This window comes from Sprattus sprattus (assembly GCF_963457725.1).
Source record: "Sprattus sprattus genome assembly, chromosome: 19".
Lineage (NCBI taxonomy): Eukaryota > Metazoa > Chordata > Actinopteri > Clupeiformes > Clupeidae > Sprattus > Sprattus sprattus.
Window position 1 is genome coordinate 10,216,956 of NC_137917.1, and position 24,484 is coordinate 10,241,439.

At 39.7% G+C, this 24,484-nt stretch overlaps 1 protein-coding gene and 1 pseudogene across 2 annotated transcripts; both read right to left on the bottom strand.

The window, feature by feature from the left end:
- Window positions 1-413: 413 nt before the first annotated feature.
- LOC308380123 (fucolectin-like) lies at window positions 414-1,793 on the bottom strand (annotated as a pseudogene). The gene is made up of 3 exons: window positions 1,549-1,793; window positions 837-1,119; window positions 414-564 (listed from the first exon to the last, which is right to left on the bottom strand). The product of its transcript is annotated as a fucolectin-like (transcript).
- Window positions 1,794-12,205: 10,412 nt separating this feature from the next.
- On the bottom strand, window positions 12,206-13,367 carry LOC308381026 (fucolectin-like; the record flags this gene model as incomplete). The annotated part of the gene is made up of 3 exons (XM_080858519.1): window positions 12,206-12,356; window positions 12,476-12,758; window positions 13,187-13,367. The coding sequence occupies 3 exons, from the start codon at window positions 13,365-13,367 to the stop codon at window positions 12,206-12,208; spliced, it is 615 nt and encodes a 204-aa protein (XP_080714645.1).
- Window positions 13,368-24,484: the final 11,117 nt, after the last annotated feature.

Sequence of the window (24,484 nt, forward strand, 5' to 3'; positions counted from 1 at the left end):
AACTGATATCATCTTCAAATTAATTTTAAGGTAGGCTTATAAGGTCATTTGAAGGACAGATACACACACCCGTCGTTCCAAAAGAAATGATTTAGCATGCTAGGTTAGGATTGCTAGTTTTCGACCAACCTTTTACAACCCAGGGCGAACTGGTTTAAACTGGTGGCAACTCCAACATTCTATCCATGCAATATTAGTGTAATTGCACTCATTGTGAAAATGGATGATTTGTTCCAACAGCTAATCATATTTAAATAATATATGTGTAAGACTACCAGTAATTCATTATTTTTAGTAACATGAACAGATTCTATTTTTATAAATGAAAGTGTTGCCCATGACATGTTCAGCACAACAACACATTTGCTGTGTTTTGAGAGTAGTGTAAGCTATCCATCGCTTTTCCCTGGGCTTTAGTCCAGCAGTGATCCATATACCTCCACTTCACAGAGTGTCAGGTACTCTGCACGTCCAGGAATCACCACGGTAACATAGCGTCCCTCCATCCCATTACACTCAAAGGTCTCGGAAAATCCACCAGGAATAGAGGAGATTACAGCACACCTGAAAAGGATATTGTTTTTTTTTGTTTTTTAACGCACACTAATACTGGGTCTTTGAGCATACCCTATATCATTCTGTCATTGTTTAAGTATTCCGAATAGTCTAGTACTGTCAGAGATTTTGTGCGAGGTAACGGATGGCACAAGGTGTAGTTAAAAATAATGCATGCCAAGGATAACAATACAAAGGGCAGCATGTCAGCCCAGAGCTACTTTGGTGTCAACATGGTGTTGGTGTTAGATATAGCCATAAATTGAAATACCAATTCTTACCTGGGGTTGTTGATGCCGTTGTTGTCCAAAGAATTCCCAATTCTGATTTCAGCTCCATTCAGTCTACTGGGAACACTATCCACTGTGTTGGTGATTATCACAGAGAAGACTTTATATTTTTGGAGCAAATCCACTCTCCACCAAGGGTTGAGGTGAGCTTCTGTGGTGCTACAGGAACCATGGCCATATATGCCGTCACGATTCCCATCAATGGCATTGTTTGCAAAACCATTTTTATAAAGTTCTGACTGAGTTGCTTTCCCTCTTAAAGCCACATTCTCACCTGCATGGAAATAATAAAAGATCACTGACAAATGAGCAACTAGGCTAAGAATTATGTAGTTAAGAACCATGTCCTGTCTGAAGTGGTTGAGTATGTTTTTTGTTTGAATAAATAGTTTTCAACCAGGTGCATTATCTCTCATCTACTGCTTTCCCTATGCTTATATTGCATCAGATACGATTGGCATGTTTTCTAGACAGCTTTGACCATGTGCAGAAAAGTATACTGTATGTGTTTAGTTGACAGGATGTTAATGCATCTTGATCTTAAATAAGACATTTACTCTTCCATTTCATTAACTGAAAAATCTGATCAGGTGTGGGGATAATGAAAATTACGTTAATTTGAATAGTTTTAAGGCTTTTCTTAAGCCTAAATGCTTTGTGTATGTTGTGATGTGTATGCTATATTTAAAAGGACAATGCGTACCATTTGGTGCTGGATAGCCATACACCTCCACCTCACAAAGCATCAAATACTTCTTGTTTCCAGGCAAAAAAAACATTAACATAGCGGCCCTCCATCCCTTTATCCCAGCTGACGGTGTGGGTTCCCCCAGCTGGAATAGAGGATATAACCCCTGCCCTGAAAGTGAAGTCAACAGTTATAGTGTTTTGTGTGAAATATTCTGCGCTTTTATACGAAAAAAAATTGCCTTGTCTCGTTGTTCTCATGATTAATTGCTTTGACAACTATGCCAGGACAGAATATCTCTATTAATTATTTACTTATTTCATTAATTGGTTGATTAATTACTAAATACAGTGCACTCCTTGCATGCAATTGCAACATGTTACAAAATTAACATGCAGTTTGGGTCAAGGGTTTAGGGTACATTGAACCTAAAACTGACATATTCACTTTACAAACCACTTACTGCAATACAGTGATATCAGGGCAAGGAGGCTGAAGAGTAATCAATATTCATTATCACTTTCTTTTGTCAGTACACAATAAGATAGGATAAGATAGTGTTTTTACATTTGCAGCTTCTCATTGAAATGAACCGTGGGCCTATGCATTAGACATTCTGAAATCACCTTTCTACCCATTCACTTTCGATCAGTTAACAACGAGAGAAAATTTGAATCTTACAGTGGATTGTGATTGCCATTGTCCCGCAGGGAGCTGCCAATACGAATCTGAGCTCCGTTGATTCCCTCAGCGCAGCAGTCTCCTCTGTTGGTGATGGCCACTGAAGTAATAATGTACTGCCTCAGTAGATCAACCCTCCACCAGGGATTAGTCTGTGCATCAGTATGAGTGCAAGATCCATGATAAAAATTTGAGTCACGATTTCCATCTATGGCATTTTGGGCAAGACTGTGCCCATCCAAGGAGTTTCCAAACAAGTCTGACTGGGTGGCCTTTCCATACAATGCTAAATTTTTAGCTGTAAAGAAATATTTTTCACAACAAAATTACTTGAACAACAACAGCGTATCATATTTAGTTTTCTTTGTTAATTAGTGTGTATGAAATGCAGCATTTTCCCATTTTATAATTATTGAAGCATGTTTATATAAGCAAATTGTACCGATATCTTCTTCTCATTAATTTTCATGGTGAGTTTTACTTTAGGGGAATGTTGCAGTGGGCATAACAGTGAAGTTTCTGCATGCAGGTTTCCTATTAGGCAGTGAGATTGCTGCTTTAAATTTGCATTCAATCAAATACTAAATACCATTGCCCTGTTTTATTATGTGCCATTACTCACTAACAGAATAGATAAGTGACCGAGACAATTAGTCTGATGATTGTGACTGATGCTGTGCCTGTTGGGTCTGTTTATATATGGCTGTGTTTACACTGCAGGTCTGCATGTATCCGATTTTTTTTTTTTACTATCTGTTTGCATCTACTTTTAAAACTGACCCATATCCGATACCTGGGTTGACGCTTACTTGACACTTAAAGCAACCCACACTCGTACAAGAGGGTTTGGTCACTGAAACTGAAAGTAAACAACCAGCCGGCACTGCATGCAAACTAAAAAATAAGCATTTTCACAGGTCTGTAAAATATTGGTCCTATTTTAAGGTTTAACATAAAAAGGAGAGCTCTTATAGCATGTGAAAGTAAAGTTATACGTCATTAAAAAGCTGAACAAAATAAGGCATATTTCCAATGATGTGCGAACCGGAAAGACAGTGAATATCTGATATCTCCGTTTACATGATGTCGCACTGGCAGGTATCCCGATTAATATCGGATTTATTTCCACATATCAATGAGGCCCGAAACGGAACTAAGAATATCCGATTTCATCTGCTTTCTTCCTGTTAATACGTACATAATACATATCCGTTCTGTGTCACGTGTGAGCAAAACATTGGAACTGGGTCTTTTTTTTTTTTTTTTTTACAGCTAATGTAAACTTAGCCTAAGAGATGACTGTCTGGAGAGCTTGACATGACATTGAGCATGACAGAGATCTTAGGGCTCTTCAAGCCTATTTATTTTTTGCAACTTTGCAGTTTGATAAAATAAAGACTTGTTCGTTCTCAAGTGACAGACAATGTGATAAGCATCTGGTAAATAATTGATCACAGTTTGTCATTGTTTACCTTGAGGTAGTGCCATAACTGTCAATCCTGACACACCAAGGAAGATAATCAGGAAAAGTGTCTCCATTCTGGTTAGAAAAAAAATCTTTAAGGAGTCATCGCATGAGAAATATTCTCTGGAATGGAAATCAGTCTCCCCCTCTCTTTCTTTCACATACATTTTTTTGTATCTGATGGCCTGATTATTCAAGTCTCAGCCACAGATATGACAGATGATGACTGAGTAGCCTAGAAAAGTTATTGTTATTCACAGCACAGGTTTACAGCACTTTATAACAACAGAACCAACACACACAGACAAAAACACATGCTAACACGCATACATGCACACACACACACACACACACACACACACACACACACACACACACACACACACACACACACACACACACACACACACACACACACACACACACACACACACACACACACAACACACACACACACACACTGAGCTTTATGACTGATTGTTCCAGGTTAAACTCCTATAATACATTTAAATTAACAATTAGAACTTGCACTCATTGCACTTCAGAATATTTCAGGTGTTCATTTTGTTTTTACATTCCTATGGATTACCTTGTGCATTTACATTGAATTAAAACATAGATTGTCTCAGCATGATCATAATGGAAGTAATTTCCCTCTTACCTTGACATGGTCTGTTTCTTTTGATAAGTGTTGGAGACTAGTGTTTCTCTAAAGAAGTGTTAAAGTGTCTTATGGCTTAGAAGCTTTCCGACCTATTTAAACCTGTCAGCAAGATGTTATTGATTAACTAGTCCTTCCTAATTGAGGAAATTCTTGAAAATACAGTTGTCAAAAACAAGAAGCATACAGTTCATCAAAGAGATAATAGTAGTCACGTTCTGCCAGGCCTCAGCAGCAGTTTAACCTTGTATCTAGCTATTCAGTCCGCTACTCTGATAAGATAAACACAAAGGGTACAATAAGGAAACATTTTTATTTTTATGTTGTCCAAAAGCCTAACTACAGAGACACACATACAAAGATTCACTGGAAATATAGTGTTGGAGATTTTACAGTGTCTAAAATAGGTGTTTTTTTTAATTTGCTGGCAGTTTATGCTTAAACTTCACTTTGTAACACCAGCTGAATTCCAATAAGAATCCAAAACAAATGCAAAGGAAAGTGAACAACATTTACTAACCCGTTTCTCTTTACCATGGTGTGTGTGTTATGTTGGTATTTCTGACAATGATAACCTATTGCTCACAAGTATGTAACTCTTTCAGGTGTTCTGTGATCCCCTCAACCCCTACTGGGAAGGGTCCCTGGGTTAACGCTGTCGTTCCAGGATGGTCAGAGTACCTTACACTATTAAACTGAATAGCATCCATTCTGGCAAAATGCTACACTGTGAATACAAAACTCATCAACTAACATGTGATGTAATGTGGAAATATGGAGAGAATATTTAAAGGTGGGATTTCCAAAGTTATCTGTCTCTCACACACGCATACACAAACACACATGCACACACACATGCACACTGAGCTTGATGACTGATTTACCCTGGTAAAACTCCTATAATCACTATAAATAAACACTCAGTCCACTTCAGAATATTTCAGTTGTTGTTCAATGTAGTTAATTTTGTTTCGGCATTACTAGGAGTACTGTCACGTTGGGCTCTCAACCATGACAAATCAAACACACACAAGGTTTAGTAACAGTGTTTTTATTATAATTCTGTAATGACTATGGGTATAGTACCCTCCACGACGATAGTAGAGTGGGGCAGTCAGTGAATGAGTACGGATGTCGTGAATGTATGCATGCGGTGAAAGTGGATGGAATGTTGAATCGGTGCAAGTGCGTGTGAATCCAGATCTCCGGACAGCGCGTCCTCTCCCTCTCGCAACCGTGCTCTCTCCCTCGCAAACGTACTTTCTCTCTCAGCCGTGCTTCCACTCTCGTCCAAATCCGTCAGGATCTCCAGGCCATCTGCCCATGACTCAAGGTGCCTGGCTTTTAAAGCACACTGGTCCCAGGTGTTCCCAATCACTTCCAAAGCCGACACACCTGCAGGTCATCTGAAACACAACTCGCCCAGCAACCCACAATAGGCGGGGCCGTCACAGTACTTGTACATTAAAATGGAAATTAAAAACATAAATTGTCTCAGCATGGACTTAATAGACATGGTCTGCTTCTTTTCATAGGTGTTGGAGATTTGTTTTCCTCTGGAGAAGTATTGACGTGTCATATGGCTTAGACGCCTTCTGACCTATGTAACCCCATCAGCCAGTTATTATCCATTAACAAGTCCTTCTTAATTGAGGAAATTCTAGGCCACTATCTAGATTGCTTGTAAATATGGTTGTCAAAAACAGGAAACACGTAGTGAATAAAAGAGATAATAGTAACAAAGTTCTGCCATGCTTAAGGACCTCAACAACAATTTGTCTGACTATAGATAATCAGTTAGCTATTTTGATCAGATAAACACAGAGGGTAATAAGGAAAGAATTTTATTTCAGAGGTCCAAAATCCCCAATACAAACACAGACACACACACACACACACACACACACACATACACACACACACACACACACACACACACACACACACACACACACACACACACACACACACACACACACACACACACACACACACACACATACACACACTCACATAGTCAGTCAAGAAATGTACTGAAATGTACATTTTTATTGTAAATACACATTAACCGTGACATATATAAACGTGGTGCAAGAAAACGGAACACTGTTCCAACAAGAAGCATACAGACAATAAAGAAAGTCATATCAGCTGGATTTTCAGCCTTGCTCAGTTTCTTCAGAATAACCCATTCTCTTTAATTGATCAGATACCACAGGTGCAAAAAGGAAATAGTGAGTTGATCAAAATGAATTCACCGTAAAGTAAGTCTGACTTTCATAGATTGCAGAACTGAATGGAAAGCAATTAAATAAGGATATCCTGGAAACACTACAATGATTGTAAGGTCCTTTTACATGTGCTTTTAATATGGATGTTACTTGATTGAGGGGTCTGATGTTAAAACACATGAAAAGCCTAGGTGGAATCACTGGACCCATCCAAGTGCATTGAAATATGTTCTGACGATATCAAGAAATTGAACCAGAGAAATCTTTCTACTAGGGGTGACAAAAATAACCGATAGGCCTACGTATCGATATCCGTTTTTAGTGTGTAAGATACGACTACATTGATGCGTGAAGTCCCGTATCGGTTTTAAAATTTCATGAACCGGTCTTTGCTCGATTTAACAGTTATGAATCGGTTCACAAGCGTTGTCTCTCCGTTTTTTTTTAACACAAAACACTCGCTGGCCTGTTGCATTTAAACTCAGTCAGAACAATGACAGCCTGTCATTGGTCAAAGCCCGCATAGCATAAACCAATCAGGCTGTATTCTCAGTATTAACGCCAAGACCTGGAGAGAATGACAGATTACAACTCTCAACAATGCTATGCTAGCTACGCTATTCATTTCCAATGGCCAATGCTATGCTAGCTACTTCAGCCTAGGAAGAAACATCGTCGCTCTGTTCCGTTTTCCCTACCTACCGTACCTTCCAATCTTAGTGTGAGTATGTAGGGTGTTCCGTTTTCCGATTTCCGTCGAAAAGAAGTATACCCAAAGGACCCGTATCTGTACTCATAACGGTCAAAACGCTGAGTGTGGAAGCAGGGTACACTGTCCATTCTCAACGGCCGCCATCTTGTCAACGTAGCGGAAGAGGCGGACCCAGGCAGAGCCGCTCAGCTCGAAAAAGACGAACGCGGGGCTTGTCGCGATCGTGATTTCCGGTAAGTGCACCACGGAGTATTAGATTTGGAGCAGCACTCACCTGCTGAGAATCTGCGTACCTAGTGAATGTGTACTGTGTACTGCGTATAAGTATAGGTACGGTAGGTACGGTAGGTAGGGAAAATGGAACATAGCGCGTGTTTCTACCGAAATCCTCGGATTTAAATAATTATAAAATAAGAAATAGGAAAATATTTGTATCATTAACAATTATGTTTAATTTTTATAGTCATGATTCCAAGACCGAGCCATCATGATGTCCTAACATAAATATAAGCACTGTATGAACACTGCAAATGGCAGTCAGGACATCCCAAGTCTCCCGGAAGTTCCGGGAGTCTCCCGCATATTGATAACGACTCCCTGATGCCCGCAAATTACTTAAAATCTCTCGGAATCTAGAGCGAGCAAGCAAGATCGCGCACATGAGACACACATGCTCCAAACCGCGTTAGCATCTGTGTATCGCGCGCACGACAGAGAGGGAGAGGGACCTAGAGACAGTGCGTGTGTGAGGCAGTGTGTGTGTGCCTCTGGAGCATCCTGATTGGCCTGTTTCGGTAAATCAACCAATCAATTTTCAGTGTGGGCGGGCTTTTATCTCTTCTCCCGAACCGAATTAATCAGTTCAGTATATCTAGGAACAGGGGCAGCATGGCACAGGGAGAGTGCCCCCAAAAAGAAAATATAAGACATTTTACAACAGACTATACAAAGGTGTACCCCTGTCTTGTAAAAGTAAATCACAATGACAGTCTTGCACGCTGTACTATCTGTAACAGTGATTTCAGCATTGCCCATGGTGGGTTAAATGACTGTAATAGATTTCATGTGCATATTTTTCATGCCGGCTAGTTGCCAGGGCTACATAAAAACAACAAGCTCCTTAGACTTGTTTAAAGTTGCAATGGAATACAAATAAAAGCAGTTAACATAAATAGTATAGTATTAGCAGCATATAATAAATAGTAAAAGTAATCTACATATTTAAACATAATTAACAAAGAATTGCATAGGGCTATAGCCTATAGAATGATATTATGCTTTTATAACTTTTAGGGACCACAACAGAAATACGTAGGCCTAGGGGGGGAATACCTCCCTGAAATTACTTTTTGCAGGTTGGGATGTCTGTCTTAGTGTTTTCAATAATTGAACGGCATCGAATCGCATCGCATCACATTGCATCACACCGCATTGCATCGCATCGCATCGCATCGCATCGCATCGCATCGCATCGCATCGCATCGCATCGCATCGCATCGCATCGCATTGTATCGAGATACGAATCGAATCGTTTTTGTCATGAGTTTTTGACGTGATAGTACTTATAAGAATTAAAAGTGCTAATATGTTTTACTGTCAAGTATGTGTCTACTGTTATGTGCGCACTGTCATGTAAGGAAGCGGAAATGCACAAATTCAGCAATTTTGATAATAAAAATGCTCGAAATGATCGGAATCATGCAGAAATGACACTCGTAACACAGATAACTAGAGAAATATGAATATTTATTTTATAATACATAAATATATATTATTATTATTATATATATATTTTTTTAAATATTTTTTTTTTTTACTTTTCAAAATGACAGGTGAGGCTCTGCCTCCCCTGCCTCCTATGACTGCACGTCCCTGCATGTATGTCACCAATGTCATGCCAAGAAGATGGTTCAAACATGCAGTCACACAGTGATCTTCGGTTATGTCCACAGAAACCCTTCATGATTCAAAATGGCATTATTTAATAGAGCTGCCATAGTCTGTTAGGGAAAAGTTCCATAGCACCTTTCATCCATTGTGTCATGACATGTCAGACTGCATAGAAACTGCAAAATATGAATATGACACAACATTATATTTCTGTTTATTGTTTAAATTGTTTTGTTTATTTTCATAAACCGTTTTGCTTGCTTTGCAGTTTAGCATGTTAATGTAAATCAAGTGTAAAAACTGGCACATGAGATTTTTAGTCTCTCAATATTGTTTTTTTGCATTACAGTTGTCCATTTCATTGGTTTTTAATTTATAACATATCCACACAAAGATATAACACATGAGATTTTATGATTTCTGTAACACACAGAAAAGAGTGGGTTAACATAACTTGGAAAGTCTTCTAATATAAATAACAAATGTCATTAGCATGTTTAATCCTGAACAGAGTACTTTCCCTAAATATGTTAATATCAAAGACAAACACTGAGTTTAAAACTGCTGATTGGATTTCATATCAATGTTGGCTAAATTAGTGTTTATAATGTGTATGTACGCTCACCAAACAATCATGAAAAGATAATGTACGTATCTCGTCAGATTATCTAAATATGTCCTCCTTGTGTTTCTCACAATGTTACTCTTTGTGAAAAAGAGTCTGATGGGTGATCCATATTTACTCTAAAGACACATCTATAGTGCCATAGAAGGATACCTCAGCTCCTGCACACACTGCTTATCATGACACCCTGTGGAAAGGAGTTGATCTGCTGAGAATTAACAGAGGGCTCTCTGTGGTCATCACCAACAGAGGAGACAGCTGCTCAGAGAAACTGAATGGAGCTGAGTTTAGGGTTGGCAACTCCGTCAAATAAGGTAGGAGACAGTCACCCAGTGTAGGTGGTGTGTTAGGTTACCACCCAATTTGACGTTTTTGCAGAGTGCATGATATTGCAAATTGTGTATAAATAGGTCTGTGAGGTGGAGGTGCATGGATCACCATTAGACTAAAGCCAAGTGATGCTGCAACAGACAACACAAATCAACCACTGCAGACCTGGAAGACAGTCATTGGATCACTGAATTGTTTAAAACATCTATGATATAATAATCATATAAAGTGTTGATGTAAAGGCTTAAATCGTTCAAATCGTAACATTTGTGTCACTCTAAATGACTGAAATGAAAAAATAATCAATACTGTAGGCTGTATGTGTAAACAAATGTCCCATTCCTGCTCCTGTGTGTTAACTACAGACTGAATATAAAACAGACGTCACATTCACTGACTGATGGGTACTGATCAGATTATGGTCCACCAGTAAAAACCATCCCCTTCATCAGTGCACACCAGGAACACCCCTGTGCCAGAAAGATGTGGTGATTATTTTAGTAATGCCTATAAAAGTATCCGACTGCCAGTTTCCAGAATTCTTGTCAGCATTTGAAAATCAACACACAGGCAGGGGTTTACATTTCAGAGCAAGAAGCACAGAAAAGGGGCAGAAGTCAGCAAAAGTCTGTTTAGTCTTTTATTAAAAGAATAAGGCAGCAGTGTCCCAATCCAAAGATATTCCAACACACAGCAAAGAACTTTAACACAAAAGGTTAAACCAAAAAATAAAATCTCATCAGCACTCAAACTGAGTAGCAGAGGAGAATACAAGACATTGAAGATTCCTACAAACTTTCAATGCAGACACATTAGGAACTCAACAGTCCCACTCTGTCACATGGACACAGGTAATCAATGCTAACCGCAGACTGAAGTTGTTAGCCAGCTTAAATAAACACTCCACTACTGGTTTGTTTACAGGTTATGCAAGGGATGTGGGCCACAGGTGGATTTCCAGAAGCTAGGGAACTGAAACCTGCTCTTTGTCGCCATCTGCTGGCCCCACCGGATGTGAGGTCAACTTTTCTGAAGGAACTGCTGTTATTGTTATTATTTTTGCAGAAGAGTTCATATCTTTACTACACACTACTTGAAAGGGACAGAGCTCAGACTCACAGTAGGAAGGGAACGAATCGATATGACAAACTGAGGAAAAAAGTGAGAGTCACCATTCAGACGACTCATCTTCCCAAAGGCAGGCCTGAAACTACTAGTTAGTAGAATCCAAGAAGTACAGTGCAGCTGGCAACGAAAGGTGCAGTATGACACCTAAGGTAAAGGTTAGGTAAAAGTTCACTTCAATCAAACACTCGGGTCCCTGACAAATTTAGATGTATAATGTTTACATCCACTTGAAGGGAGCTTCCTAGAAGTTTGGAAACCACAACTGTCCTACATTTATCTTTCACACTAGAAACATCGCTGCAGTGGCGTGTCTAGTGAGAAAACAGATCTCTGTTCTCTTGTAAAACATTTTGTTATTGATTTCAGCGATGAATTAAATCAACAGTATGCATCAATTTAGGCATGTTTTTGGAACATTTATCATCTTCAGATTAATTTTAAGGTAGGCTCATATTGTCTTGAGAATGACAGATACACACACCCGTTGTTCCTGCTAGCAATCCAGGCTATGAACTAGTTCTGTGATTCAGGTCGGACCACCCAATGAAATGTAAGAAAAGCCTTCACAGCACAACATGACAACTAATATATCACCAAAATAAATGAGTTAACATGCTAGGTTAGGTAGTTTAACAAACCATTAACAACCCAGGGCAAACTGGTTTAAACTGGTGGCAACTCCAACAATCTATCCATGCAATATTAGTGCAATTGCACTCATTGTGAAAAATGGTTGATTTGTTCCAACAGCTAATCATATTTAAATATTATCTCTGTTAGCGTACCAGTAATTCTGTATTGCCAGTAATATGAACAGATTCCATTTTTATAAATGAAAGTGTTGCCCATGACATATTCAGCACAACAATACATTTGCTGTGTTTTGAGAATAGTTCATGCTATTCATCGCTGTTTAAGATATCCATCCTATGCGCTGTTTCCCTAGGATTTAGTCCAGCGGTGATCCATATACCTCCACTTCACAGAGTATAAGATACTCTGCACGTCCAGGAATCACCACGGTAACATAGCGTCCCTCCATCCCATAACACTCAAAGGTCTCGGAAAACCCAGCAGGAATAGAGGAGATTCTGGCACACCTAAAAAGGATACAGTAGTTTAAAATAACTCACGCATGGCATAGTGTTCAGTTATTAGAAAAATGATTTATGCCAAGATCAACAATACAAAGAACAAAAAAAGAGATACTAATTCTTACCTGGGGTTGTTGATGCCATTGTTGTTCAAAGAATTTCCAATTCTGATTTCAGCTCCATTCAGTCTTGTGGGAGCAGCATCCACAGAGTTGGTGATTATCACAGAGAAGACTTTGTATTTTTGGAGCAAATCCACTCTCCACCAAGGGTTGACATGGGCTTTTGTGTGAGTACAGGAACCATGGCCCCATATTCCGTCACGATTCCCATCAATGGCATTGTATGCAAATCCATAGCTATGAAGGTATGACTGAGTTGCTTTCCCTCTTAAAGCCACATTCTCACCTGCATGGAGACAATGAAAGAACAATGACCAATGAAAAACTAGGCAAACAATTATGTACACTAAAGAACCATGTCCTGTCTGAAGTGGTTAAATATGTGTTTTTGCAATTCAATTGTTTTCAATTCAATTAAAGTGTTACTCATCACTTATCTACTACTCCTATAATTGCTCAGATAAGCTAAGCTTGTTTTCTGGACAGCTTTGACCATGTGCAGAAAAGTATACTGTATGAGTTTAGTGGACAGTTAGTAAAATGCCTCTAGAGCTTAAACAAGACATTTTCTAAGATTTGTCTTCCATTTCAGTTACCGAAAAATCTGTGTATCAATATTTTTTTTACATACTTCTATTCTAAATTAAATAAAAACTTAAATATTTCATGTATGTTGTGATACATGCGCTATATTTATATAAGGACAATGCTTACCATTTGGTGCTGGATAGCCATACACCTCCACCTCACAAAGTGTCAAATACTTGTTGTTTCCAGGCAAAAAAACATTAACATAACGGCCCTCCACCCCTTTATCCCAGCTGAAGGTGAGGGTTCTCCCAGCTGGGATAGAGGATATAACCCCTGCCCTGAAAGTGAAGTCAAAAATGAACATATAGTTTGGAGGAAAGGTTAAGGGTATAAAAAGTAGGTCAGGAATGAACTCTGTTTTATCTCATGGAAACAATTCTCTCAGACATATTTACTTTGCAAACCACTTGCAATACAGTGATATCAGGGGAAGGAGGCAAAAGAGTAATCAATATTCATTATCACTTTCTTTTGTCAGTACGATAAGATAACAAAGTTTTTACATTGCAGCTGCTCATTGAAATTAACCGTGGGCCTATGCATTAGAAATAACATTTTTACCCAGTCACTTTCAATCAGTTAACAACTAGAGCAAATGATAATCTTACAGTCGATTGTGATTGCCATTGTCCAGCAGGGAGCTGCCAATGTGAATCTCAGCTCCGTTGATTCCCTCAGGGGCGTAGTCTCCTCTGTTGGTGATGGCCACTGACGTTATAGTGTACTGCCTCAGTAGATCAACCCTCCACCAGGGATTAGTCTGTGCATCAGTAGCCGTGCAAGATCCATGATGAAGATGTGGGTCACGATTTCCGTCTATGGCATTGTGGGCATCACTGTACCCGGATGAGGGGCTTTCAATCAGGTCTGACTGGGTGGCCTTTCCATACAATGCTAAATTTCTAGCTGTAAAGAAATGTTTTTCACATCAATATGACTTGAACAAGAACAGCGTATCTTATTTTCTTTTCTTTGTTAATCTGTGTGAAGAAATGCAGCATTTTGCCATGCAACAATCTGCTATTTGTTGAAGCATGGTTTTATAAGCAACTTGTACTATAACATCTTCTGATTCATTTTCATGGTGTATGGTCATGTGAAGGACATAAACACACTTTTCATTCCAACTAGCTGCCTAGGGTATGCACTATGCAGTTCTGTTGTCTGGGTCAGACCACCGCACAAAAGCATAATCAAAGCTTTCACAGCCCAACATCATTAACTATATCGCCAAAAGATATGAGTGAGGTTTCTGCATGCCTGTAGGGTAGTTAGATTTCTAGTTAGAATTTCAGAACTCCTCACTGCTGTTTAAATGTGTATTACATAAAATAATAAATGCTAAGTATAATTTGACATTGCCCTGTTTTTATTATGTGTCATCACTGACTAACAGAATAGATAATTGACAGAGACAATGAGTCTGATGATTGGGACTGATGCTGTGCCTGTTAGGTCTGTTTTTATCAGGCTGTGTTTACACTGCAGGTCTTGATGACCAGTTCTGATTAATTGCCTAGATCCAATTTGTTTTGACCACCTGTTTGCATCTACTTTTAAAACTGACCCATATCCGATTCCTGTGTTTACACTTCCTTAACACTTAAAACAACCCACATGCGTACACATTTGGTTACTGAAGCTGAACAGAGATCTAAAGGTTACTAAAACATATATATTTTATGCAACTTTTTCTTAAATAATTTTCCTATACCAGTCACACAAATTTGATAAAACAATGATTCGCTTGTTATCATGACAGACAGTGTGTTTACTAGGGCTGTAACGATACACCTACCTCACGATTCGATTCGTATCACGATTCTTGACCCACGGTTCGATACACCCCACGATATTATTATTATTATGATTATTATTTTTTTTTTTTAACCTCGTGATTTTTTAAATACATTTTCTAATTCACATTAGAATAAGTATGAGCTATAAAAAAATGAAGAAACAATGTATAACCAAATATTGAGGTTTTTATTACTCAAAGCAATGCTGTTGAAAAACATTCAACAAACTTCGGAACCTGTTATCTATCTGCAGAGCAAGGTCAGGCTCATACAAAAACATTAACGTGAATTAATTGATGCTAATACCTAGCGCGGTCTCTATAGGATTTCCCATATACGTTAGCATTACGCTAACGTATTTTCTACCACAGTAAAACATGCAATACTAGGCCTATGTGATTGTTTTTAGAAAACGAATGTTACGTGATGAGATTACTAAAATGTAGTCTGCATGTCTGCTCAGTTTAGCAGTGCTACCCAAGCAAAGGTTTGAAAAGAACTTCAAGCTTCAGACTTTCTGTTAGGGAAACAGCTTTCTATCTGCCAAGCAAATGGCAGGCTCATGACAACACGCGCAACCTTTGGGAGCATGAACTGCACTGAGTAAATTTTGCGCAACAATTAACCCCAACGCTGAAGCAAGCAGCCGCCTTTACTAGCGAACCAAACTTTTTGTATCACGTGACCGTTGAGGGCATGTCGCGGTTCTCCCTCCTCGCATCGCGATGCAGGTTCGTGGCCCAGAGTGTCGCGATTTCTCGGTTCGATCCAATATCGTTACAGCCCTAGTGTTTACCATATCACAGTGTATCAAATAAACAATCACAGTTTGCTTTTGTTTACCTTGTGGTAGCGCCATAACTGTGAACCCTGACAAACCAAGGGAGATAGTCAGGAAAAGTGTCCCCATTCTGGTTAGAAAAAATATATATTTTAGCAGTCATTGCATGAGACATATTCTCTGGAATGGAAATCAATCTTTCTTTCACATACAGTTTAATATACAGCCGCGGAAAAAATTATTGAACATTGTCAGAGCAAAAGGAAGCAAGTTTTTCTTCCGGGACAACGTTGTACTTTGCCTGGCTGAGGTTTGTAAAAGACCGTAAGGATTGAACCAAAGCGGACTGGAGGTCATCCTCTAAGTTCGTCTTCTCTGAGTCCAATTTTCAGCTTTGCCCAACACATGGTCGTCTGATGGTTAGACGGAGACCTGGAGAGGCCTACAAGCCACAGAGTCTTGCACCTACTGAGAAATTGGACGCATCAGAGAAGACGAACTTAGAAGACCCTCCAGTCCGCTTTGGTTCAATCCTTATGGTCTTTTACAAACCTCAGCCAGGCAAAGTACAACGTTGTCCCGGAAGAAAAACTTGCTTCCTTTTGCTCTGACAATGTTCCCCAACTCTGAGAAGTGTTTTTTCCAGCAGGGCAATGCTCCATGCCACACAGCCAGGCCAGTAAAGGTGTGGATGGAGTACCACCAGATCAGGACCCTGTCATGGCCAGCCCAATTTCGAGACCTGAATCCCATAAAAAACCTCTGAAATGTGATCAAGAGGGAGATGGATGGTCACAAGCCATGAAAAGAAGCCGAGCTGCTTGAATTCTTGCGCCAGGAGTAGCATAAAGTCACCCAACGGCAATGTGAAAGACTGGTGGAGAGCATGCCAAGACACATGAAAGTTGTGATTTTAAATCAAGGTTATTCCACCAAATATTGATTTCTGAACTCTTCCTAAGTTAAAGCATTAGTATTGTGTAGTTTAAAAATGATCTAAATGACAATGCAAATAAATGATCTAAATGACAATATTTTTATTTGAAATTTGGTAGAATGTTGCCAGTAGGTTATAGAATAAAACAAAAATGTACATTTTACTTTAACACATACCAATAAATAGTAAAACCAGAGAAACTGATCATTTTGAAGTGGTCTCTTAATTTTTTTCCGCGGCTGTATGATGGCCTCATAATTGAAGTCTGAGCCACAGACCTGAAGACTGATTGAACTAAACAAAAAGAAAAAATACGAAATAAATGACTATGTTATTAAACTTAATATTATCCATAGGAAAATGATCCCTGACAAAGTGCTTCACTGTTAATACAAAACTCAACTATTATTTACTACATGTGATGTCATGGAAGTATGGAGAGAATTTCAAAGCTTTTTTCAAAGTGTTTTTCAAAGTGCTCTCTCTCTCTCTCTCTCTCTCTCTCTCTTTTTTTTTTTTCCTTTTCGCACACACACACACACACACACACACACACGCACACACACACACACACACACACACACATACACAAACAGACACACAAATACGCACACACTGAGATTGAGGCCTGATTTTTCCAGGTAAAACTCACTCAAATGCACACTTAGAACCGTCAACTTCAGAATGTTGTTGTCGTTGTTTATTTTGTTTTTACTCTGGAGTGCCTTGTACATTTAAATGGAAATTAAAACGTAGATTGTCTCTGCATGGACATAATGGAAGTAATTTCCCTCTTACCTTGACATGGTCTCTTTCTTCTGATAGGCGTTGGAGACTTGTGTTCTCTGAAGAAGTGTTAAAGTGTTGTATGGCTTAGAAGCTTTCAGACCTATTTAAACCCCATCAGCCAGTTGTTATCTATTAACAACTCCTTCTTAATTGAGGAAATTCTTGAAAATACGGTCGTCAAAAACAAGAAGCATACAGTTCATCAAAGAGATAATAGTAGTCACGTTCTGCCAGGCCTCAGCAGCAGTTTGACCTTGTATCTAGCTATTCAGTCAGCTGCTAAGATAAACACAAAGGGTACAATAAGGAAACCATTTTTATTTTGATGTTGTCCAAAAGCCCAAATACAAAGACACACACAAACACACACACACACACACATACAAATATTCACAGGAAATATAGTGTGGGAGATTTTACAGTGTCTAAAATAGGTATTTTTATTTGCTGGTTTATGCTTAAACTTCACTTTGTAACACCAGCTGAATTCCAATAATAATCCAAAACAAATGGAAAGGAAAGTGAACAACATTTACTAATGTTTCTCTTTACCATGGTGTGTGTAGGGATGAGAACCGATAAGATTTTAACGATTCCGGTTCCTTATCGATTCCTGCTTATCGAACCGATTCCTTATCGATTCTCTTAACGATTCTTGTAATTGGGTAAGGGGTGAAAAAAGAGCACAAACAGGTTTTTTTTACATTAATGTTCTTTTATATACATTTCTAGAATGTTTACATACACATTTAAATAAAACTTTACATAACTTAAATAAAACGTGTTCTGTTTAATATAAACGTTCATACAAATAACAATGCTCCTTCCTTAAAGACGTACTAACTGCAGCCTGTAACGATGACAGACTAGCAGCCTCTGAGCCCGTCTGATTTAGAACGTCATCATCAGCTTAATTGGATGGAAATGGAGATTATTTATAGAGCGAACGCTGGTTTGCTCAATGAAAAAAATGGCACTAACAAAATCGCTGAATTTTCTGATCTGACATACAGCCCTTGTTATTGAGGAAAAGGACTGTATATTTTCTTGTAGGTTGCTTGGTTGTATTAATAGCGAACTATTATGCTAAACGCTTCTAATAGCGATGTAGAGTCCACTACAAACACAATAACGTACTGAAACATACTTACTTGTATCATGTACAAACTAGGCACTTAGTATATTTAACACTTAGCTATTGCTGCCACTGAATTGGCTACGAGAAACGTATCCATATCGAACTGTCAAACTGAGGGAGCTGCACGCGTTGCTTGCTTATTAACGGAGTCTTTTGTACAGCCTAACCCTACCCTAGGACCAACAGAGGGGAGGCAAGCACTGCCCCTGCCTCTAGCCAACGGCTGAAAATAGAAGATTATACAGTTAAGCTAGCCTAGTTATGTAGGTTATATAATATATGACAATGTCCAACATGGTTAACACGAAAAAGAAAACGTTTGCTGATAACACACGAGTAACACCGTTATGACTTATGATAAAACATTTTGAGGAGTTTACCTTGGCAAGTTAGGGATGAAGCGCCGACGTTAGTTGAGCTGCTGGCATCGAAAACATGACATTCTTGTAATTTTATACCATGTGTGCTCAAGTGCTTATTCATGGTAGATGCACTTCCTCCCTTTGAGGAAATACATTTTTTACAGAGGTTACAAGTGACCGTGTTCGCATCCGTTCGGGTGAAATAAAGCCACACTTTAGATCGCTTCTGTCGAGTTGCCATTTCTGCTGCGGTCTGACTTTATTATAAGAGTTTGCCCATGCGCAAACGGCACCGAAACCCGTTAACAGACCCGGTTATGAATTTGGCTAACGATTCCAAAGATTCGGCTCATTTGGAACCGGTTCTAAACAAGACCCGGTTCTCGGTTCCCATCCCTATGTGTGAGTTAATGTTAGTACTTCCGACAATAATAACCTATTGCTCACAAGTATGTAACTCTTTCAGGTGTTCTGTGATCCCCTCAACCCCTGCTGGGAAGGGTCCCTGGGTTAACCTTTCACTATTAAACTGAATAGCATCCATTCTGGCAAAATGCTACACTGTGAATACAAAACTCATCAACTAACATGTGATGTAATGTGGAAATATGGAGAGAATATTTAAAGGTTGGATTTTCAAAGTTATCTGTCTCTCACACACACATACACAAACACACATGCACACAAACATGCACACTGAGCTTGAGCACTGATATATCCTGGTAAAACTCCTATTATCACCTTAAATAAACACTCAGTCCACTTCCAAATATTTCAGTTATTGTTTAATGTAGTTGATTTTGTTTCGCCATTACTAGGAGTACTTTGTACATTAAAAAGAAATTAAAAACATAAATTGTCTCCGCATGGACTTAATAGACATGGTCTGCTTCTTTTCATAGGTGTTGGAGAACTGTTTTCCTCTGGAGAAGTATTGATGTGTCACATGGCTTAGACGCCTTCTGACCTTTGTAACCCCATCAGCCAGTTATTATCCATTAACAAGTCCTTCTTAATTGAGGAAATTCTAGGCCACTATCTAGATTGCTCGTAAATATGGTTTTCAAAAACAGGAAACATGTAGTGAATAAAAGAGATAATAGTAGCAAAGTTCTGCCATGCTTAAGGACCTCAACAACAATTTGTCTGAGTATCTAGATAATCAGTAAGCTATTTTTGATCAGATAAACACAGATAAACACAAAGGGTAATAAGGAAAGAATTTTATTTCAGAGGTCCAAAATCCCCAATACAAACACACACACACACACACACACACACACACACACACACACATACACACACACACACACACGCACACACACACACACACACACACACACACATTCACCGTCATAGTCAGTCAAGAAATATATTTATGTTCTTGGAAATGTACATTTTTATTGTTAATACACATTACCGTGACATATCCAACCCTGGTTCACAGTAAAACTCAAAAAGTTAAGGCTGGAGAAAGATGAGGCTTTTAGGAGTGGGGACAAAGACATATGTATGTGGAGTCAAAATACATGTTTAGAAAGGAGGTGAGAGATGCTAAACTTGTGTACTGTAAGAAACTTGAACACCAGTTCTTAGCTAACAACTCTGCCGCTGTCTGGAAAGGGATTAGGCTGATTACCAATTGTAAGCCCAGAGCACCCCACTCCACTAACGACTCACGCCTGGCCAATGACTTAAATGAGTTTTACTGCCGCTTTGATGGACAATGGGACAGTCCTGACACCATCCACCGTGACACCCCCCTCCAGCCCCAGCCCATCAACTACACTGCCACCATCACAGCAGAGGCCCGCGCCTTCTCACAACTGCCCACCTCAGAGCCTCCCCTCCTCCCCCTCCACAGTGACGACTCTCTCTATCCTGGAGAGAGACGTTAACAGACTATTCAAGAAACAGAACCCCCGCAAAGCTGCTGGGCCAGACTCTCCATCAGTCCTGAAGCACTGTGCTGATCAGCTGTCTCCGGTGTTCACAGACATTTTCAACACCTCACTGGAGACATGCCATGTTCCAGCCTGCTTCAAGACCTCCACCATCATTCCTGTCCCCAAAAAACCTAAGATGACCGGACTCAATCAGTGCGGGCACATGATGGCAGCACTCCGATCCTATCCGATTCTCTCCATGGGGTCTCCATGGGGGGTTAACTGCTCTATCTCAAAGCACATGGAAGTGACAAAACTAGATCAGTTCAAATCAAATGCGGAATGTTTACATCTGCTACCGTTGATTATACAGTAAATACGTTGTGAAATGAAACAAAACCGTTGATTATACAGTAAATACGTTGTGAAATGAAATAAAAACACACCACAGTTAAAGTTGTATTAGTATTGATTGATTCACATCGATATGAATGGATTACATGACTAACAATGGGTGGAAAAGTAATAAGAAAATATTTGTTCACTGAATTAGCGCGTTCTGTCCCAAACAGTTGCGTTCCAGTTTCTAAGTTTCACTTTCGCTTTCAGTATTTCAACGTGAATGAGAGGGAGCACAAGAACTGAGCGTCTAGCAGCGTTTATCATGTCATATACATTATATATGATGCATGTATATGTCTGTGGGCACGATCTCAAGCACGTGCAAAAGTTGTTGTTGTCCAATTTGAATCAGATACGAGAGACACATGCGCGCCCAGTCCAATTACCAGCGGAATCGAATCGTGTGTCTGGGGGTTTACATCGGAGTCCAGTCGGACTCAAGTTGGACACAATGAATCTAGTTCTGGGGAGTCACATGTGTCCAATATCCAATTTAAATCGGACTGAAATCGGAAATTGGACGCATGTGTCCACACTGAATGATTACAGACCCATCGCCCTGACCTCTGTGGTTATGAAGGCATTTGAGCGCCTTGTGCTGGTTCACCTCAAAGCCATCACTGACCCCCTACTGGACCCCCTGCAGTTTGCCTACAGAGCCAACAGGTCTGTAGACGATGCAGTTAACATGGCCCTCCACTTCATCCTCCAGCACCTGGACTACTCAGGAACCTACGCCAGGATCCTGTTTGTGGACTTCAGCTCTGCCTTCAATACAATCATCCCAGCTCTGCTTCAGGGCAAGCTCTCCCAGCTGAGCATGCCTGACTCCACCTGCAGGTGGATCACAGACTTCCTGTCTGACAGGAGGCAACACGTGAGGCTGGGGAAGCAGGTCTCTGACTCCCTGACCATAAAAACCGGTTCCCCTCAGGGCTGCGTTCTTTCCCCTCTACTCTTCTCCCTGTACACCAACAACTGCACCTCCAGTCACCAGTCCGTCAAACTCCTTAAGTTCGCGGACAACACCACCCTCATTGGACTGATCTCTGGTGGGTACGAGTCTGCTTACAGGTGGGAGATTGACCATCTGGTGACCTGGTGTGGTCAGAACAACCTGGAGCTAAATGCTCTGAAAACAGTGGAGATGTTTGTAGACTTTAGAAGGAACGCAGCCCCACCCACCCCAATCACCCTGAAAGACTCCCCAGTCCACACTGCAGAGTCCTTCCGCTTCCTGGTCTCTCCCAGGACCTCAAGTGGGAGCTGAACATCAGCTCTCTCACCAAAAAAGCTCAACAGAGGATGTAGTTCCTGCGGCAGCTGAAGAAGTTCAACCTGCCAAAGACAATGATGGTGCACTTCTACACCTGCATCATCGAGTCCATCCTCGCCTCCTCCATCACCATCTGGTGCGCTGCTGCCACTGCCAACGACAAGGGCAGACTGCAGCTTATCATCCGCACTGCTGAGAAGGTGATTGGCCACCTGTCCTGGACTCTTGCCCCTCCCCCACATCCCCAAGTCTGAGTTATGTTAACTCACATTTCACTTCTTTACATTACACATTGCACATTGCACACTCACTTTTGCACACCTGCCCTGCATTTTACCTCTCACTTTACTTTTTTTATATACACTATTTTGTATCTGTTTCCATACTGTGTTCTATCTGTAGTACTTATGTTATGTGTAGTACTTAGTGTGTTTCTATGTTTTATGTCATGTGTAGTACTTATTGTGTGTGTATGTTTATGTTTTTATGTTTACTGTATGCATGCACCAGAGCAAATTTCAGGTAGGCGTATACCTACTTGACAATAAATCTGTTTCTGATTCTGATTCTGATTCTGATATATAAACATGGTGCATCAAAACTGAACACTGTTCCAACAAGAAGCATACAGACAATAAAGGGAGTCACATCAGCTGGATTTTCAGCCTTGCTCAGTGTCTTCAGAATATGTGCAACCTTGAATCTCTGTGAGTTACCCATTTTCTTTAATTCATCAGATACCACAGGTGCAAAAAGGAAGGAGTTGATCAAAATGAATTCACCCTAAAGTAAGTCTGACTTTCATAGATTGCATAATTGAATGGAAAGCAATTAAATAAGGATATCCTGGAAACACTACAATGATTGTAAGGTCCTTTTAAATGTGCTTTTAATATGGATGTTACTCGATTGAGGGGTCTGATGTTAAAACACATGAAAAGACTAGGTGGAATCACTGGACCCATCCAAGTGCATTGACATATGTTCTGACGATATCAAGAAATTGGACCAGAGAACTCTTTCTACACATGTTTTTTGTTTGCTGTACCCTTTTCCTTTGACTTGAAAGTTGATAGTGCTTATAAGACTTAAAAGTGCTAATATGTTTTACTGTTAAGTATGTGTCTAATGTTATGTGCGCACTGTCATGTATGTCACCAATGTAATGGCAAGAAGATAGTTCATACATGCAGTCACACAGTGATCTTCGGTTGTGTCCACAGAAACCCTTCATGATTCAAAATGGCATTATTTAATAAAGCTGCCATAGTTTGTTAGGGAGGAGTTCCATAGCACCTTTCTTCCAGTGAGTTATTACATGTCCGATGTCCACAGAAAAAATTGCATAGAACTGCAAAATATGAATATGACAAAACATTATATGAGTTTGTATTGTTTATATTGTATTGGTTTGATGGGTGATCCAAATTTAGCTTTATGACACATCCATAATACCATAGATGGTCACCGAGATTCCCACGAATACCTCGGCTCCTGCACACACACTGCCTATCATGACACCTCAAGGTTGGGAGTTAATCTGCTGCGGAAATACAGAGTGGACTGAATGGAACTGAGTTTGGGGTTGGCAACTGCGTCAAAAAAGGTAGGAGACATTGACCCAGTGAAGATGGTGTGTTGGGTCACCACCCAGTTTGACATTGTTGCGGGATGCAACATATTGCAAATTGTGTATAAATATAGGTTTGTGAGGTGGAGGTGCATGGATCACCACTAGACTGAAGCCCATCGATGCTGCAACAGATAACACAAATCATCCTATGCAGACCTAGAAGACAGTCAGTGGATCACTGAATTGTCTGAAATCTATTATGTCATAATCGCTGAATAATCATATAAAGGGTTCATGATAAGGCTTAAATCATTCAAATCGTAAGATTTGTGTCACTCTAAATGACTGAAATGAATTAAATATATATACTGTAGGCCCTATGCGTAAACAAATGTCCCATTCCTGTTCCTGTGTGTTAAAAAAGGGTTAATTTTGTAATGCCTATAAAGGTACAAACGCCAGTTTCCAGATTTGTGTC